The 20005-nt window shown below is 36.8% G+C and overlaps 1 protein-coding gene and 1 long non-coding RNA gene across 2 annotated transcripts in view; both read right to left on the bottom strand.

The window, feature by feature from the left end:
- The window catches only part of LOC140148544 (uncharacterized), a 219309-nt gene that overhangs the window by 123375 nt on the left and 75929 nt on the right, over nt 1–20005 (bottom strand). The window lies entirely within an intron of this gene.
- Nucleotides 1–20005, bottom strand: part of LOC140148532 (ubiquitin-like modifier-activating enzyme 1) — a 42400-nt gene that overhangs the window by 12855 nt on the left and 9540 nt on the right. The window contains 10 exon segments of the mRNA XM_072170526.1: nt 391–471; nt 1053–1157; nt 2626–2802; nt 3103–3249; nt 4543–4689; nt 5414–5497; nt 6159–6356; nt 7678–7812; nt 8969–9136; nt 10076–10141. Of these exon segments, the coding sequence (XP_072026627.1) occupies nt 391–471; nt 1053–1157; nt 2626–2802; nt 3103–3249; nt 4543–4689; nt 5414–5497; nt 6159–6356; nt 7678–7812; nt 8969–9136; nt 10076–10141 (1308 nt within the window).

Below are 20005 nucleotides of genomic sequence, written 5' to 3' on the forward strand. Positions count from 1 at the left end.
AATAACAGTGGTTGTGACCGAATCAAGATGCAGCTGTGTTTTGTCAATGTTTCCCAAAGTGTGAGTCCTAATCACAAACAGGGTCTTGGGCAAAAGAAATTTGGACTACCCTTTCAGATAGTTACCTGTGATTGGTATTAAATCATTGCAAATTTGTATTTCAACTTTCATTTGGGGTGCTAAAGTGCAACAAAACCTTTGAAAATAAGAGAATAACCAACATATCCTTGGACTGTTTGAAAACACAGACATAAAAACTAGGAACACAAATTACGAAGAAACAAAAATTGTTGATGTCATATTGTTGTCCAAAAACCAATATCGAATCTGCAAGTTATCAGTGAGCAATTTAAAGCTAACTGAAGAGTACAAAGACAAGAGTTCACTTACCACAAAGTACTTCTGCTCCATCATTCTCTTCTGGAAGTCAGGGCCTAATACTGCAACTTGGGCATCATATCTGCTGTTGGTCTGATGAAAGAAGAGATCACTTTTGATTATAAAGTGTACTGGTTATACACTGCAGTGTACTGGTTATACACTGTAGATACCTCAAGTTATGCTGCTTAGCATCAGTATTTGCACTCTACAATTGGTATTTTAAGTTTCATACAAGTGTGTGTGATACAGGTTTTAAATTTCAGCATTATATTACACTTCAGCAGAGAAGATATCTTACCCCTCCCAGAATCCTTTTCAACATGATACATCACTTAATTTTATCAAATTACCACCCCATTACTTTGTACAGGTTCCCTTTGTTTGCATTTTGAGAATAGCCTAGCAAAACATGGGTTGGCCCATTTATTGATACATCAGTGCAGTTCAAAAGTTACTGTCAATCAACATATGATTTAAAATATTTTTATCAATGTGATGCAAGATATTTTGTGGGTCAGTGTCACCTGCACAAACCACAAAGATTTAACTTACAAATAGTCTTTTACCTTTAACAGGTCAAATCATATCAAATTTTCGCCTGACACATTTACTGAAGTGAATTTCTTTTTCACACTCATATGGTTGTAATTTATAGGCTCCTATATACTTACTGCTTTACACTGTTCCTCCGTGAATGTTTCATGACCTTCAGGCAGACATTCCAATGCATCAAAGTAAAACCACTGTTTGATAGGATTGAATTTACCACTGCATGCCTATAATCAAAACAAACCAGTCAAATTAGCAATTAGGAAACTGCAAAGATGTCTCATCAAAGATAATCACTCTCTAGTCCAAAGTTTTTGTCAAATAAGCCACAAATGTGACAAATAATCAGAGATTTAGGGATTCAATCATGTTTCACCGTTGTTCATCACCGATTAACAACGATGCGTGCTCTAATAATCGTCTGCGTGGTTTACTTGCCGCTGCCCGAGTTAAGTAAACCACGCAGACGCTGGCCGGGCGCGAAGTTGTTAATCGGTGATGAACAACGGTGAAACATGATTGAATCCCTGTGAATACCGGTGATCGTATAAGTCATGATTATTTTACGAGGAGTGTCAGTTAATCATTGCCACTCAGCCTTACAAAAACTTCGATGATTTCCCTGTTGATATCAGCAATAAAACTACAGAATAAAACGGCAATGTTTAGCCGCTACCTGTAAAATACTGAATTCAAATTGTAAGCTTGCATACGCACAAAGATTCCAGGCATGACGAATTTTACGCGCTCTCGCGTAACGCGTAGTCTCGCTCACGTTCGCGTATACGCTACAGTAAAAGTGTGGGTTCATCACGGATTAACAACGGTTGGCTCCTGTACAAAGGTATAGGAAGAGTTGTTGAATACATTTTCTATTATAACAATTAGAAAGGGTAAACAATGTCTAAACACATAGTCCATAATAGCAAAAATATCTTCCAAACTGATAAATTTCTCACAATATTCGGGCTCTTAGAAGCTACTGCTAGACTACAATTTGGATTAAATGAATATGATAAATCAACTTCATCAGCATATTGACATTATTTAGTATGGTATAGCAAGTGATAACTGTTGGTGTTTGCATCAGGCAGATTTCATTGGGAATCAACTTTCTGTCTGTATGCTTAAAAGGCATGTAAAAAACATCTCTAAGAATTGTGCACAAAAAGGAAAATGATGATATAGTAACTAAATAGATTAACTTTTGAAGAGAGCTTTATTTACTATGTATGTCAATTGAACTTAAACACACTATAATCAAATTAAGTAATTCTTGGCCAAACTGGGTTATTCCTTCATGTAATTTTACACGAAATTAGGGTTAGGGTGAGGGTTAGAGTTAGGATTAGATTACACAAAATAATTACATGAAGGATCGACCCCAAACTGGAACATGCGTGTTGCGTCCATGTAGTGTACTAAGCGTGTACGCAGTGTAAGGCGCGTGTATACTTTCTTCTGTACCGCGCTATATTCATGTGTGTTTATCGCGGAGCCACTAGCGTTCAGTGTTCCAGTTTGGCCAAGAATTACTTTATTTGATTATAGTCTCCGATTGGCTACTGATGCAATCTACTGTTGTCGAGTCACTGAACTATGTGATATGAGTCGTACATATTACTTCTGCCTTGTCAACATCAGGAAAGTATGCTCCTGTCAAAACTTATTTAGATATGAAAAACAGCCCCTTACCTTCATAACTTCTTGAGCTGTAATTCCCCCTATGACAGCTTGCATGGGACACATGTCCCCCATTGCATTATACCCTAGCTGTGTGATAAGGTTCTCATCAAGTTCTTCTAATTTAGCCATCTCTGGGGCATTGGCGTTGATTTCTTTGGCTTCCGCTAACAGTTTCTCAGTGTCATCCTGCAACCAAAGTGGCAAAATATGATAACAATGTCAATTTTTAAATTTCACACTCTTCATTATACAGTATTGCTATAAATGTTGCAATCAATTCAAGGCATATTAATATTAGGAGCTAAAACAAATTTGTTTGATTGGTGTAACCCAACCTGTCTTACGATTACAGTAGTTACAATTTTATTTTTAACCATGTTTACCTATGTTTAAGTAGGGATTAAAACTCTGATTACTTAAAAAAAATCAACATTTGGATAAAGAATCGTCAAAAAGTTTTTATATTCTATTCTACAATGAACCTACCTTATTTCTTGGTCTAGGTACTGTGCCATATTTCATCTGAAAGCTATGTAATGCCTGCCAACCTATATGAAGCTGACCAGGTCTGTCAAACTTGGCAAAATCTGTGATTACAAACTCGGGTTCTCCTATGGCCTGACGTAAAGGTTTCTACAAACAAAAATAAGAATGGTAAATAAAATAAAATGGTGAATATTTCAACTTCTGACTGGAAATGGAATACCTTTTATGTAAGCTACAATTCCAAATACAAAACATGTTTGCACATAGCCCTTACTCCATCCACCCCAACCAATGTTGAGAGGACTAAAATATAGGGTGTATAAATGTACCCATCAGCTTTTCCATCTAATGAAATGCTTGCTTCTTCCTAATTCAACATATCTGGTTCTGGTTGTAGTACTGCTAAACACCCCTAGAAGGAGCTAAACTATAATGAAAGACAGATAAAAAGACTAGTTCGCATTAGTCTCCTCCACAGCCAGTTTGGTTATGCTCCCTCCACACAAACAGTCTGCCAATGGCCACTTATAACGCTGTTTCTGATTGGCTACACGCATGTAGCTGTAGAGCTGTACGTACGGGAACTTGATTGACCTCAGTCAGCTGGCGAGATGGCGGGTCAAAATTGCTCATGAATAATGAAGTAGCTGTGTAGCCGATCGACCAATTGAAAGCTTTGTTTGATGTCAAGCTGGATGACGTCGTCAGAAAACCGTAAGCCAATCAAAAAGGACCAGTTCGTTATCATTGGCAGACTGTTTGTGTGGAGGGAGCGGAACCAAACTGGCTGCCGTGGAGACTAAGTTCGCATCTGACGTCAAGACAAAGGCGCGCCGTGAATGGTTGCCGACCTGCCCAGTGCGGCATTTTATGTCTAATTGTCAGAATTTCAGACCCGAACTAGTCTTTTTTTCTCTGTCTTTCATTATATTTGATCCTCTTGAAATGACTACAATTTATAGATTTATAAATTACCCTTTTATTACATAAATCTACAAATAAAGTGGATGCTATACTCCATTTTGACAAAGCGGTCTTTTCCATACTCACTGGACATTGATGGGTACCAGCCATTTTGATATACCCTGTATGTGTGATGATGGAATGAGATCCAGCAACTTTGCACAGGAGTTACGGGATGTTCATTGTATGTTATATTTTCAAGTTATTCCAGCTAATTTTTCATATATTAGAAATAGTTCAGACATCCAATTCCATTAGGTATATATATATAATTAAGACAATTAAATGATCCATCTATAAAAATGTTTGACATTGTTTGGAGAAAAGGTCAAAAATAAATTGTGAACAGCTGCTATTTGCTAATAGCCAAGACAAAAAGGGTCCTATCATAATTATCATTAATTGAAATGCAAATAATTTAAAACAGAATAATCAATATTTCTCTATTTATAAATATGTACCTCCATATATACTTACATATGATACTTTTGTGGGCATTTTGACCTGTGACACTATACCTCCTCTAGTATAGTCCGACATCCCTGCTGTGTCCCCTATACTGAATGTGTAAGGTCCCAACACTTTGATTTCCCTTGGTGAGCAACCATTCAATTCTGTCATACCCTGTCAACAAAGCATGTCGTATATAGAGATGATTTCAAACAACTGTGTCAACTATATATCGCAACAATTCATACATGATATCTTCGGCCAATGTTTTGCACTTTGACCACACCTTTCAAATACATGACATTATGAATGTATGCACATACACTACTTGACCATGGTATTATTATATTACAAACAAGTTCAAATCTTTAAACATGTCGAGCAATTACGTGGTCCGTAATTAAGGTGGTCCCCACACAAAATAAATGTGTGTAAATAACAAGATTTAATAAGGCAAGGTTTGAAAATACATATAATTTGTAATATACAATTAAGCTCATTAAAATTTTATATGCAAATCTCTCTCTCTCTCTGTGCAAATAACATGACACAAAACTATAGTGCACATCAGGCCACCATATCCAATCACCATCCCAAGTTTCAAGTTGATCGGTTTAAAAACAACCAAACAAAACAGGCAAGCAGCCATTTGGATTATAACTTAAGGCCCACATTTGTGTGGGGCCAAAAACATATACAATTGTTCATACTTTGTGTTACATAAGGAGTAAGGTTTGCTCTTGTGGTACATTAAAGAAGTAACACTGATCAATACAAAATCATAGTTGCTTTGAACTAAATTGTACACAAGTGACTTCTTGTACACATTTTGTGTACAACAGGCTTGTTACATGACAACTTTCCAAACCTCTTAATGATGTTCATGTTTGTAGCTTACCTGTACTTCCGAGAAGGTTACATAATCCCCTGATTCAAATCCATGACGAGCCTCATCAAGACATGTTACAACAGCCTCAGAATCCTGAGGGGATAAAACACACAAATTAGAATGAAAATGTAGTAGTGCCAAAACTTGCCGACTTCACCATCATGTAAGCACTCGATGATCAATGGGTCAACCGGTCTTGTCATAAATTGTTGATCTGCAGATCAGCATGATTGTTTATCACTTCTGTGTTCACACTCGCATACACTCAATGCACATCACATAACTCAGACCAATTAGGGAAATATACTTCAGTGGGCTAGGATTTGATACATTTTGTAATACCTGCTTCCAAAAGTGTTGTTTCCATCTACTCTACAGACTATTTTTTAACAGTCCCCATGTTTTGTATGATGCGAAATTCTCACATATTCATGAGGGCCGATCATTCAATCATGCGAGTCTAACAAACGCAGCAGCCTTGTGTGCTTTCGCGTATACGAAATAGAGCACTGTGTGTCTTCGAGTATATGCGAAAGACCGTAAAAATATGCAGTATGTGTGTAGCAGTTTTGTCTGTCGCTTTTCATGGAACCATCGGCCCTCATTATCGGGTGATGCAGAGACTTTGACTGTTTGAAGTTTGTCTGTATCTCTTAAGTCCATGGTTGTTTCCTAAATATGTAGTAGTAAACAGTGCATGCATGTACTATGTAGCCATCATTTCTCTGCATAAAAATTGGTCATCTTCACTTACCTTAGCAACAGATGAGACCATAGCACTAAGAGGCTCTTCTCCATTCATGTCCATGACAACAAACTCTTCCCCAAAGTCACAGAAGATCTGACCAAATAGACCCTTTGTGTCGGCAATGATCAGGTGAATATTCTTGGAGTGACAAAAGTCGGCAATCTTGACTTGTGCTTCAAGAGTGCAATGTGTTAACACTACAACCTGCGAGAGGTAAAAATAAAATAATATTTGGATCGTCAGTGTGTGTCCGGCAGCAACTGCTGCCTTGCAATTGTACTCATTTGAGGAATGAAACAATTTCAATCACATTATCGTAATGCAAAATGAATGGAATGCTAGATAGAGGTTTAAGGCCCAACAGTAGGCTACAGACCTGGTAGCCTCATCACACTTACATGTAACAATAGCAAATAAAAATACATTTTGGACTCATTTTGATAGAAGGAGAGACTGAAATACTCAAACATTAATATCACAAGCATTGAATATCACACCTTCTATTCAAACTGTACGTATAACTATATTTTGCTAAATGCACACACTATAGACGAAATATTGAATTCTCGATCATGGGAAGATGTACCTTCTGCGTCAGCGTACTTTTCGTGGAATAACATGATCGACGATGGAACATACATGATCGACGATGGAACATACATGGCCAAACTCTGACCTTGCCTAGCGACGACCATCTTAAAAGCTGTGTTTGCGCCATAAGCATGTGGTCTTTGAGTAGTACGCTATCGCAAATATCTGTGCGTACCTAAGTTGACTCTCATGATCGAGAATTTGATATCTGTGTATAAATCAAAGAAATTACCGCACTGAAGCAAGTTTCAAATTTAAAGTGAAGTCACAATTTTCAGTTTGAGAAGTGCCAAAACTTTTGTCAATTTTCTAAGCACTCTTCTGCACCTGGTGGGCATGGTACCTTTTTGTTTACCCTTATACCCAAGTGGCTTGAAATAAATAATATAAAATAAATTTCGGATTTATATAGCGCCTTTTTCCAGCTAGATCTTGAAGGATTCAAAGCGCTGTAAATTCGCTGCCATGGTGAATCATCACAATCAGATCACATCTAGGCCAGTTGCAGCCGAACCTGGTGCAGACCTATCCGCACTTAGATTGTAACATCCACCAATTATCTGTGCAGCTCCCCAAGTTCCATTGGGTGAAGGAAGTTTTTGAGAACCAAACAACTAATCACCAATTTTTTTTTTAAAGCAGGAGGAAACTGGAGATCCCGGGGAAAACCTGCGAGAGCGAGCATGGAATAAGGATAATCCAAATGCACATACAGTCCTGGTGCATGGTCGAGGCTTGAACCCGGGACCTCAGTGGTGCAAGGCGAGGGAACTACCGCTGCGTCAACTCGCTCTCCTGAAAGATAATGCCCCTTAAATGCTGCATTAAGGTACTCACTAGTCACTACACATACTATTACTATCACTTCTGCATGTACAACTAAATCATTGATGAAATGCTACAACCAGAATGAGTTCAATGAAATAAAACTTACCTGAAATTTGGCAATGAATTCTTCATTAAGCGGTTTATTGTGTGCCGCGACTGCAACATATGTATTAAGCTCGGACAAATGTGGTAGGGTAGCGTCGGCCCTGTTCTTGCCGATGTCTTCTTCACGGAAGAAAAACTAGGTGGAGCAAAATATGGAGCAGTAATTTAGTTAAGATGTTAATTAATTGTGAAGAAAAGAATTACACACTTTTTAACCAATTTTATTATAAATTTGTGAAGAAAAGAAAAAAATTCAGCTTTTTCAAACTTTCAGTGTTCTTTCTAAGGTCAATTATCCTCTTCCAGAAAACAAAAATCCAGACTGACTGACTCTACATGTACTTGGCAATTCTGTCCGCTCATTAAACAATTTCCTTTTCTTTTTTTTGATCGCCTATGTGGCACATTATTAAGAGGCTGATAAATGGTCAGCTACATTTAACATCTCATTGATGACCATTTAGAAGTTTGCAATGCCTTACCTCTACCAATCAATTTCAATCAATTTGGTTCAATCAATTTAGTATGGGAAGAGTACAAATTAACAAGGACAACAAATAGCAAGGTGACACTTCTGCCACCATATAGTACTCTGATAATCAGGGTATGACTTGGGTTTCCTTTTCTGCCCCAGCAAAAAATTTTAATGGCCCAGCTTTCTAAATATTTTCTACTGCAAAATTAAGCAACTGACAACCAAGAAAATTCCATCTCCCATTTTTGGGAAATATATTCCTGTGATCTAGCATTTTAAATCACAATGTGCTTGACCACAATGTTCTTCACTATTCGTCTTCTTTTTAGCCAACAGGGTTGGCATCACACTCGCACTGGGTTAGGTCAAATCGTTCAAATTTAATTAATTTTTACCAAGTCAGTCTGATATAAATAATAATATTGAATGGCTTAGTTTCATGTGATACAAGAATACATTGCACTTGATAGAAAAATGTATTACACTCAAGGCCATTCAATATAAATATTTACTAGCTGGATGCAAAATTTACTGGCACAGGGTCAACCCAAAAAATACGTCCTTGCTGATAATATGCACAATATGGAATGCTACATACTTTCAAGCTTATAATTTGGTTGAAAAAAGTTAGCTTTAACCAAGTTCAAAATTACAACATCTTATTTGACCACAATGGTCATTCTGCTGACCAATGTAATGACCTTGTCTTAACCTGTGGACAAGTTCCTCATATCATTCATGTTCTTCTTTTTGTGTAATTTATAGAGAAAATCAAGTAAATGCTATCACTAATTTTATTTGTAAAGAGAGTACTCACCTGTGAGGCCAAGTCTTGCATCTGTACTTTGTCTTCATCATGAATAGTTACAGACTTGACTCCTGCTAAGACAACATTCTTGGCTACTTCAACACCAAGACCTCGCATACCTGATATGAGCACATTAGCATGGCCCATACGCTTCATAGCCTCATGGCGAGCACATATCTGTAAAATACAATTAAAGGTAAAATTCAAACGTGCCATATTTTGAACAGATGTCAGTTTTATCTTCACAAACACAATTCTTCTCATAATAGGTTTATAAGTATTGCAATATACATGTACATGTATATTTGAAAAGATTGTGTTATATTCTCTTGTTTTTTATGTATGTGCCTAAAGCTATGTGTTGGGATGTATGTGGGGGTGTGTGTGTGGGGTGTACATGTACGTGCAGGTGTGAGCAAGTGGGAGTTAATTGTGTAACATACACATATGTGTACATACAAGTATATGTATAATTATGTACAATATGTACAAATATATGTAATGCCTGCATATGGGGCCAGTGCCATTTATATCACTCATACATAAATTCTAGACAGTTCATTGGTTGATTACCATTTGCCATTTTTACCATCACCCTCTCCGTGTGATAGTCTTTACTATCACAGTGTTTCTGTCAGAGTGCGCCTGCGCTTAAGCCAAGGCTGACTGTTGGACTCGCCGATTTAGTTATGGGGTAGACCCCAAAATGTGAAGTATATCACGGCAAAGCATGGTGTTATGTTGATGAAAAAATGTATTTCCTACCTTAAATAGTATTTTAGTAATAGAATTTATGCATGAGTGATATAAATAAATATTAACTGTCTTAAATTGTAATGAAATATAATCACTGGTGAAAGATGTATTGTTCCATTCCACTCGCCGTTCCGCTCGTGGAATGGAACAATCCATCTTTCACCTCGTGATTATATTTCACCATCACACTCATAGACAGTTAATATTTGTATATATACTAGTAGTACATGTACTAGCTCTGCATTATTTATTGGCCATGCATGTACGATATTTTTAAATGTATGTCCATGTCTTAATGGTATTTACATAATTAATTGATTCTTAAACACACACAAAAATAACAATACACATTAAATCTACTTACAATTGCCTGGAATACAGGCCTTCGTCAATTTCATCTGTGGTACCGTTCTTAGCCATCTCCACCTGCCATAGAAAAATACACAAGAAACTAAGTGAGTTCCACTTCTACATGTAGCATGATTGAGTGTGGATCCATGAGGCACAACAGGTGCTTGGCACGTTTTATAATGTACATAATATCCAAAGCTCGTCACTGAATAACAATACATACTATGTACATGTGTAATCAGGTCATTGGTTACATTTATTCCTGCTCACGCAATCACATCACACTAATGAAATAATTTCACAATTCACATTTTGTAGATGACTACCAGAGCAGGTGCAGATTTTGTTTTATAATTATAATTTTTTTTTTACAAAAGCAGTACATGTACAATGTAATGACATGAGTTTTAATGTTTCATTAAATTGGCAAAACTGACGAAACTGGCCAAGCTGCAATTTCCAATGAACATATACAAAATACATGAGCAAGTACAGATAGCTCTAACATACATACCTACAAGCAATCAATCATGTATCTTGTTATCTATAAAGCTGAACTACCTTTAAACATTAACATTTCATGTTGAACTCCCACGTACATAAATGTATGGTACTCTAAACCTACAGATATTTACACGATGCACCTTTCTAATACTAATACAATAACTTATGTAATTTGCAGACATGACATAATCTTCTAAATATTTGCTTAGTCATCATGGTCATCAGATAAAATTTGACAGACTACAGTGTATGTACACTGCCACGTGTGTAATGCATTGAGCCGGCCATTGAGAATTCAATATGTAGGTCCCAGTTCAAATGGGGAATCACAAATATATCCTGCTAGTAGTACACATACAGACTAATAAGTCCTTGGCAACCGTGGGCATACTATCAAATGTCACTTATTAATAAGCAGACTACCTCTCTAGATCAAATGTGTAACACACAAGCCCACAGCAAATTAAGATTCCGCAAATATAAATCCTGTCTAGCCACGAATAGCCAGTTAACAGCGGTGCACTTATTTCACTTGATGTGTATAAAATTGTCCGATATCAAAACTGTGATGATACAACCATGTGTAATGCACAACAGGTAGACTTCCTCTTAATGAGTTGTGTGTTTCTATTGCAAACTGGTGGCTATCGGTTCCTTGTCATCAAATATGTTGCCGTGGTAACCGTACATATCATACCTATTTTAGGAGACACAATTCATTGGGTGTATTGAATTGATGCAATCAAGTAATAGAGGATATGATATTGCAAAATGCAGTGGGTGTGTAATTGCTCATGAAATATTAATTGACATCATATAACGGTAATGGCATTTGTGTACAAATGAAATGTGTATAATTAGGAATTATACAGTTTAGAGTCAAATTTTAATTTGTTGGAAATTACAAAGCAACCAAATGCAACAAAAGCATTTTTAAAATAAATGTCTGAGAAGAATATTATCTTTTTTTCTGAACTTTCTGGGCATACATACATATATGATCAATTTTTGATTTTACACACTACCACCCCATTATTAAATTTGTTGCTACATGTACCATGAAACACATTGAGCTCATAATTAGAATATTTGGAATACTTATGTATGTCCTTAGGCAATGTATATTGTGTTTGAACAGAGCATAGACGATTAGAAAATGTACTTTGAGACAAAACTTTTATTTTGAAAAGAGAATTGTTCACTGAATTTATAGTCTTTATTTCATACATTAGACCAACCTTCCAACACAGCCAGACACAGGAAATTTTCTTTCATTATATTTCAACATTTTAGTCATTCTATAAGATTCCTTGCAGTTAATATTCTAGTCCGATATTTGGTGTCGTAAAGAATGTGCAGCTCACAGGGAGAGCAAAGACACTTTTAGCCATAATGTATTCAACTCCAGCTACTTGCTAGACTTGTCTTTTGCACACATGGGTAATACTAAAAGTAGTGCCAGAACATGTGCATTTTGTTCAACACCATTTTGCGAGCATCTGTAAAGGTTCATTTCCCAAACTGGAACTTTCATTTTAATGGTTTAATGATGTCTAAATTGCATGCCCCCAATTTGTGTGGCACGAGCATTGAGCGTGTCAGCGCAAAACCTAAACATTGTGACAGAATCATTATCATTTACATCATTTACATTCCTGTGTTTGAAAATTCAAACGGATAATAACATTTGCACAGTATTTTTAGTGGGACATGAGAGCATAGCAGACACATCAAATTACATAATAAATACGAGGAATGAACTTCTGAATAAGTTCTGAAATCAAATAATTTTGATTTGATTTTTTTACATGATTCGTGATATACAAATTTTATAATAAATTATTAAAAATTAATGTTTTTGTTATTTTTTATATTTAACAACAGTCCTCGAAATAGAGTTTATAAATCTAATTAATGATATGTACTTACATGTAAAGTACTTGTACATGTAACAGGGAGGAAAGCTGTCCATCATTTTAAAATTTTGACCTTTCGTATTGAAGATGTACATTTTTCCCCAAAAGACCTAATTTACATATAGATCCATTAAATGTTGTATAATGTAGGATAGGTAAAATCCACATGTGTGTCTCTGTAACCATATACCCCCATGATCCATGCATTGCTCTACATGCACATCTCACATCAATTGACTTCAATGTCTCAATACAGAATCAGGTCACACTGTGCCACAACATTGTCAAGTTGTGTACAGCAAGAAAACCTGAGGTACAAACAGGTGCTGTCTTACAATGTAAGTTGTCCCTCTCCCATGCCACAATAATCACGATAATGCATTCATGTATTTGCATAGATCTGTAAATGTATTATATCTGGACTGCCAAGTTTGGAACTGAAATAGCAACTTGCAATAAAATTGCAATAAATGTACACGTAGCCGAAGGCTAGAAACTGCAAAACATTTATTTATAGCTTATTGTCATAAATTGTGTAAGCAAATAAAACAATGTCAGACCTGTCTCAACAGGCATGTTCAATCTATTTTACACTGAGAATTCTACATTTAAATTATTCATTTTAATACATTTTAGTAGAAATAAAACGTGTTGTGAGCAGCAAAATTGTTAACACAGAACCTTGCTCTTGCGATTATATATCGAGGTTAAGTTTCGCATACACAGCAGTGCAGCTCTATTTATGTGGAATGGTATTTTTGGTTTGATGTAAACTAGCAATATTGCATGCTTGCTAGACGACAAACCCGGAACCACAGCATCGTTTCAGTAGCCTTAAACTGAATTTATACTCGATTGTGTTTCCCGAAACACTGAAAACCGGGATTGTCTCGTTTTCCGTTTTTCAGGGGATAAAAAGGAGTAAGTTTTTGGTGACACTGGAGAACCATCAGAAGTGCTACAGTGTAGGACCATTCACAAAACTTTAGAAAAAATTACCTCTTTTAAATCTACATGTATCACATTATTGACATTTACTTCCATCATATTGAGGCAAAATTTGGATGGTTTTATTTATTTTAAACTAAAAATGCCCATTTTTACACTACCGTAACCACTCGGGTATAAGCCCAACCCCTAGATGCCAGATTTCACTTCAAAAATGGGGGTGGGCTTATAACCGGGGAAGGGCTGGTGCATGAATTTAAAAATAAGAATAATCATCCCCCATTTGCATGCCCAATGTACCAGTAATTTCTATCATCTGTGTCCAGGCTGCGACAAATCGCCTGTCCGATAGCCCGGGGCAATCACATTTTTTGTCGGGCAATTAAAACTCTGAAGAGCTGTGCCCGATCGGGCAAGTCTAAATTTAAACCAATTAAAGCTTGATGATTTAAAATGGAGTATTTCTGTCCATCTTGGCATGTTCACAATCACAGAAGTAAAAAAACGTCAAAACAAAGTAGAAAACTTCTTGAAATGGAACTCAAATTTCGCTAGGCACTCGTATCCCACACCAGACTTGCAGACATATACATGTATATATATATGCTAATGAACATCATGGCATTACGTGACGTATTGGAAGTTTGGCCAATTATAGAACCTGTTTCGTGCAGGATTCGTGCAAATATCATGACGTCAATGACGTCAGCTGGCCATGTATTTGCATATGATTGAGATTGAGATGTACTAGTGGTTGGCGAAATACGTAAATCGCCGTGACTTTACTGACAAAATTTCACATAAAATTCACATTATTTTCCACATGTAAGAAACAAACAGTGAAATAATTGAATGAAATGTTCATTTTTATGCATTTCATGAATACTCATTTATTTATCAACTTAACTGAGAAAAGTATTGGATTCCGTAAGAATGAAACTGCCAAATTCGGCACACTTACGCACTGCACTGCATGATGAGTACAGAGTACGGTATGTGACTTTGTCGACAATTGTTGCCGGGAATATGGGTTAATTTCGGGCAACCAATTTTTGGATATTGCCTGCCCGATCGGGCAAGCTAAAAAATAAAATTTGTCGCGGCCTGTCTGTGTCAATTTCTTAAAATTATAAGTGTGGAATGTTAATTATCAACTAATATATTTTTATATTTGTTCTATGAGAGCAAAGCATTGATTTGATTTAAGAACTTGGCCAAAATTTAGTACTGGGCTTTTTGTACCGGAGTGCACCCTTGTTCCCAGAATGTTTTGAAAAATAGGGGGTGGGCTTATAGCCGAAGGTGGCTTATACCCAAGTGGTTACGTTTTTTTTGAGTGAAAACTTATTTGACAAGAAATGCATAACATATATGAATGTATTGAGATGGATGTTTGAATTGAAAAATGTCAGTGACCCATAGTGTTTGAACTATGACCTCTAAAAAACCAGCATGAAATACATCTAAATTATTTGGATTTTTGCACCAAATAAAAATAAATGTTGTTACCATTAACAATTAACATGCTCTGAAAAAATTGGGACGGAAGGAAGGAAAAATTTTTATTTTATGAAAAACATTTTAATTTGCATTTGCTGAAATTTCAACCAAAGTTTGCACTTGAATCTAGCCAAAAATGAACGAGTGTCACAAAAGCTCTTACATGTACTTCTCAATCTCAAGTATTGAATCATTGATTAATTAATCTTACTCACTGTCATGCTCAACAATTTTTTTTCCAGCATCCTAAAAATAAAGGGAGTACAAAAATCGTGTGATCAGAAAGTTCATTGAATTCAACCTTTTCAGTGCTGTTATCAGGGCTGAAATCGGGGAAATCCTATCGGGCAGCCAACGAACAAAAACAAAACAATGACTGCTCTGGATCTCAGGGCTCATTGACTGGTCACATGGTGGTGGGAAATGTCAGTAATATGAAATTGAGCAAGTACACTGCAAAAATTGTGTGGAGACATGTCTTCAGAAGACATGTAGAATTTAGCGTCTTTGTGCAAGTCATGCGCATATCATAACCACATATCTTGTGGTTAGTCATAACTTTATGCATATGAGTCATGTCTAGTTTAGGGCTCATATTGAAATTCCCTTACAGAGGAAGGTGTGCACCATCCTGCAGCTTTCCTGTGCTAGCCTTCTTTTGTTAAAATCCTGGGCAGGGTGTATCACTGATTAGTGCTGTCGTCGGCACCGTTTTTAATGTCGACATGTCGATATAATTCAGATGCCGACGTCGACAGTGTGTCGACATAAAAAAATTCTTAAAAAAAAAAAAAAATTTTCAAAAATATTTTTGGCCAGAAAAGCAAGTTATAGGCCCAAAATGACTTGTTATTCAAGGTTGGAAACCAGAGAAATATTGCTACTCAAAAAAAATATAAATAAATAAAATGCCAATTTTTTTTACAAAGTTGGATACAGTTGTATATTTTAACTAGAGCGGTTCTCGGGTTGCGCGGTTTTCGGCATACGCGGTTTTCGGCATACGCGGTTGGTGTGCAAGGTTGTTGGGTGATGGTATGGTAGTGGTTGTGTTTAAATGCGAGTTTCTTTTCAGAACCCTGTATGGGCGAAGCCTGGATGGTAGATGGGGAGTGTGGGGTGATTAAAGAAGGAAATAATATGGAAATGTAATAACCCGCACAGCTGTGTAATGTTTATGTTTTACAAGATGCCCAAAGCACGGGTTGGGATATGGGATATCCCCTCGTGGTGTCGAGTTCACAACAGGTGTTGGTATTGCTTTACCAAAACAACCCGAGCCGTGTGTTGGAAGTTTTTGTATGTATAGACAGTTTTCTAGCAATGTTGACTGTACCCACCAAGTTTCATGCCCATACGACAGATTTTAGTCATTTGACCTCAGATGACCCCCGAGTGACCTTGGATTACCCAGACATGCCAACTTTGAAATCCAGATTTCCATACTCTGAAGAACAAAAATACGTATTTTGCACCCTAAAACCGTATTTTTTTAAATATGTACCTTTTGCGTACCTGCCAACCCCAGAAACCCCAAAAGTGGAACACATAATTGCAAGGAGCACGTAACGGCCGGGGTCCAGGGGCCCGCCTTACGAATTTGCAATCAAATTTATTTGGCAATACCAAAGAACCATTCCATCAAAATAAATCAATACAGAAAGATGCTTCCTTTACAAGTTATCACTCATTGAAAGTGCTACTTTCCTATACCTTACATGGAAAGCGGCCATATTACATTGTAAAGTCGTCATATTTCCTTAATTACATGACTGATCAAGCTGATTTTCGGATGTGATGCATAGTTAAAAATGAATTATTAAAAGATTTGGTGACCTCATTCGACCTTTGACCTTGTATGTGACCTTTGACCTCACGAAATTGGATTAAGTATGTAGACCAAACAAATTGATATATTTCTGGAAACATTGGGGTTTGTTACTTCTAATGTTGTTAGAAGCATGCTTTGTTAAAACTTTCAAGTTCAGAAAATCATTGATCATCATCATCATCATCATCATCATTATAGTATCAGTTGGTAGGCCTAACATCGGGTTTTGTTCATGTTCCCCCCCCCCCAAAAAAAAATTAACAGTTTAATGCCAATGTCAATTAGAAGACTGTACTGGGTATAGCAGTTGTCTATGCATGGTTAAAAAGAAAAATATTAAAAATGTGCCACTGCATGCACCATTGAGAATACAAAGTCGGAAAGCATCTGTAGGCTTATTCTTTTGCAGACCTAAATACCTCCAGAAGACATAGCATGTGTAGCAGTTAGATGAAAATGCTTAATAAAAAATATTAATGTGCATGAAAAATCCCCAAGTCAGGAGAAAATTATTTCGGAAACCATCTTTTAGGCCTATTAAATATTTCTTTAATGTGCATGCATGGTGCGAAAGTCGGAAGTAAAAGGAGGTTGGAAACCTTCTTGTATGCTTTTTCTTTTGCACCAAAAGAGCTAAAGAGTTAACTAAATACCTTCAGAAGACATAGCATTAGGTGGTTAATAAAAAATATTAATGTGCATGAAAAATCTGCAAGTCTGAAGAAAATTATTTCGGAAAGCATCTTAGTAGGCCTATTATTAAATAATAATTTTTTAATGTGCATGCATCATCGAAAGTCGAGAGAAAAACGATGTAGGCAACAATTTTAACAAACCAAGAAAGTGGTCAAATGATACCAGTAATTCAGTCGGTAGTCTAATCTTGCAGCTGTTTATCTTTTTAAGACATAACATTTTATTATTTTGGTCAAAATTCTGGAATTCCGTTTTTTTGGGGGGTTGACCGTACTACCGTATTTTTCACGTTTTACCATTTTGTACGGTACGGTGAAACCGTACTAGTTGGCCTGTCTGGATTACCCCCAAAATGACCTTCCAAAAAGTTGACTCTTAATGTTGACTGTACTCACCAAATTCCATGCTGTTATGACAGTTTTTAGTAATTTAACCTCAGATGACCCCTGGGTGACCTCGGATGACACTGAAATGACCTTCCAATAATTTGACTCTAAATGTAGACTATACCCACCAAGTTTCGTGCCCATATAACAGTTTTTGTACAAACGTAATCAAGTATTTTACCCCCCCCCCCCCCCTAAACGACACGTCATTGATCTTTTGGTTTGTTCCCTAATACTCGGCATCATCTCACATGTTGACTTCCAAACTTCATCACAACATAAACTTCGAAAATGATCCATTCATACTGTCCCATTTATTGACACCTTCGGTTTGTATCAATTGTCAATGAGCAAAATACACGTGCTCTGTTCACTATACACAGCAAGGTATAGGTACATGTAGCTATGTGCACGATATTACAACCTCTACCTTGCTGCATTTGATTTGCAGTTCTGACATCTGGCCTGCGCCGGTTTAACCAACCATGCAGGTCAGACCTTTGGAGTGGGGCTAGACAGGGATGACAGAATGATGTGTCATAAATTAAATAAAATTTATTACTTTTGGTAAACAAGGGTTGTCTGAGAAGAAAAAATGTGGAAAGGTGAAAAGCAAAATATAAAAAAAAGAAGAAAAACAGAAGGGGAAAATGGGGAGGAATGGGAGGGAAGTTATGATTTCCTTTCTCCATGCTCAAAATTAAATGTTGAGATTGAAGTTTTCATTTTTCGTTGGAAGGTTTGTTCCCTAATACTCGGCATCATCTCACATGTTGACTTCCAAACTTCATCACAACATAAACTTTGAAAATGATCCAGAATGACATAATGCTGTGTCGTCATAAATTAAATAAAATTTATTACTTTTGGTAAACAAGGGTTGTCTGAGAAGAAAAAATGTGGAAAGGTGAAAAGCAAAATAAAAAAAAAAGAAGAAAAACAGAAGGGGAAAATGGGGAGGAACGGGAGGGAAGTTATGATTTCCATTCTCCATGCTCAAAATTAAATGTTGAGATTGAAGTTTTCATTTTTCGTTGGAAAGGGTGTGCCCGAGTGATTGTGTATTAAAACAAACGTTAACAAACAAAAAACAAAATTCCCTAAATTGGTATGCCAAAATAAAAAATTTAATCTTGTAAAATTTTGGCTCTATGTAAAGTTTGGAAGGATTTTTGTTTCTCAAAAAAGATAAATGTAATGTGATAGCTGATTTATTGCTCAACCGCACCAAGTCTTTAGTTTTGTTTAGTTGTGGCGTTAAAATACCCAAACATTAAGTTTCCGACGATACAGTTCTTTAAGGGACACCCTGTATATAGCATGTTTGTTACTACAGTATCGATTTTATTGAAGGTCACTGGTAAACAAACACTTGATAGTCTGTGCCTCGGGCCAGACTGTATGTGGCTATCACGATGTTTGTTCGGATCGCCCGACACAAATTGCCTGTGTATAGGAGACTAGGTCTGTGCAAACAAGTGAACGACTTTATAGCGAGCACGAGCGTTTCCAAAAAGCAACACAAAATCAAACAAAAAATACACCCATTGCCCGCTATTTACCGCACGAAATGAACGACTCTAATCAGGTACCGCACAAAATGAACGACTCTAATCAGCTGCAGCAATTCCCCAATGGTGCATAGGCCTATACTATACACGAATTCTTATTCGTGCATTTGACGGATTTGGGTAGTGTCTGACCGATCAGGTCCCTATCTGAATCGGCCGATCAATTCCCTGTTTGATCTGCCGATTCGATCACCGATCACCAATTCCCCAATTGTAAACAATGGCTGCCATCGCCATGAGTAAATTTCACCTGTATGTTGAAAGGGTACTTGTACGCAAAGTATTACCATAATTATGTATGCTCTGAGCACAAAACTACACTCCCGTGCTCATTTACAATACTTAATTTGACCATGATTATTCTAAGTTCAATTTACCTTTTCCCCTGATATCCGAGTCCGTCGAATCATTCGACGCCCCATTTTAATATTGTGTTTACGCTCAAGTCAGTATTGAGTTTTGCACACGGCCCGTAGCTGACACGCACGCGTGTGTAACCCGGAAGTGTTGAGTTTTGCACACGGCCCGTAGCTCTCTCCAATCTGACACGCACGTGTAACCCGGAAGTAAGAACTACAATTGTACAT

This window comes from Amphiura filiformis, chromosome 3, assembly GCF_039555335.1.
Source record: "Amphiura filiformis chromosome 3, Afil_fr2py, whole genome shotgun sequence".
Lineage (NCBI taxonomy): Eukaryota > Metazoa > Echinodermata > Ophiuroidea > Amphilepidida > Amphiuridae > Amphiura > Amphiura filiformis.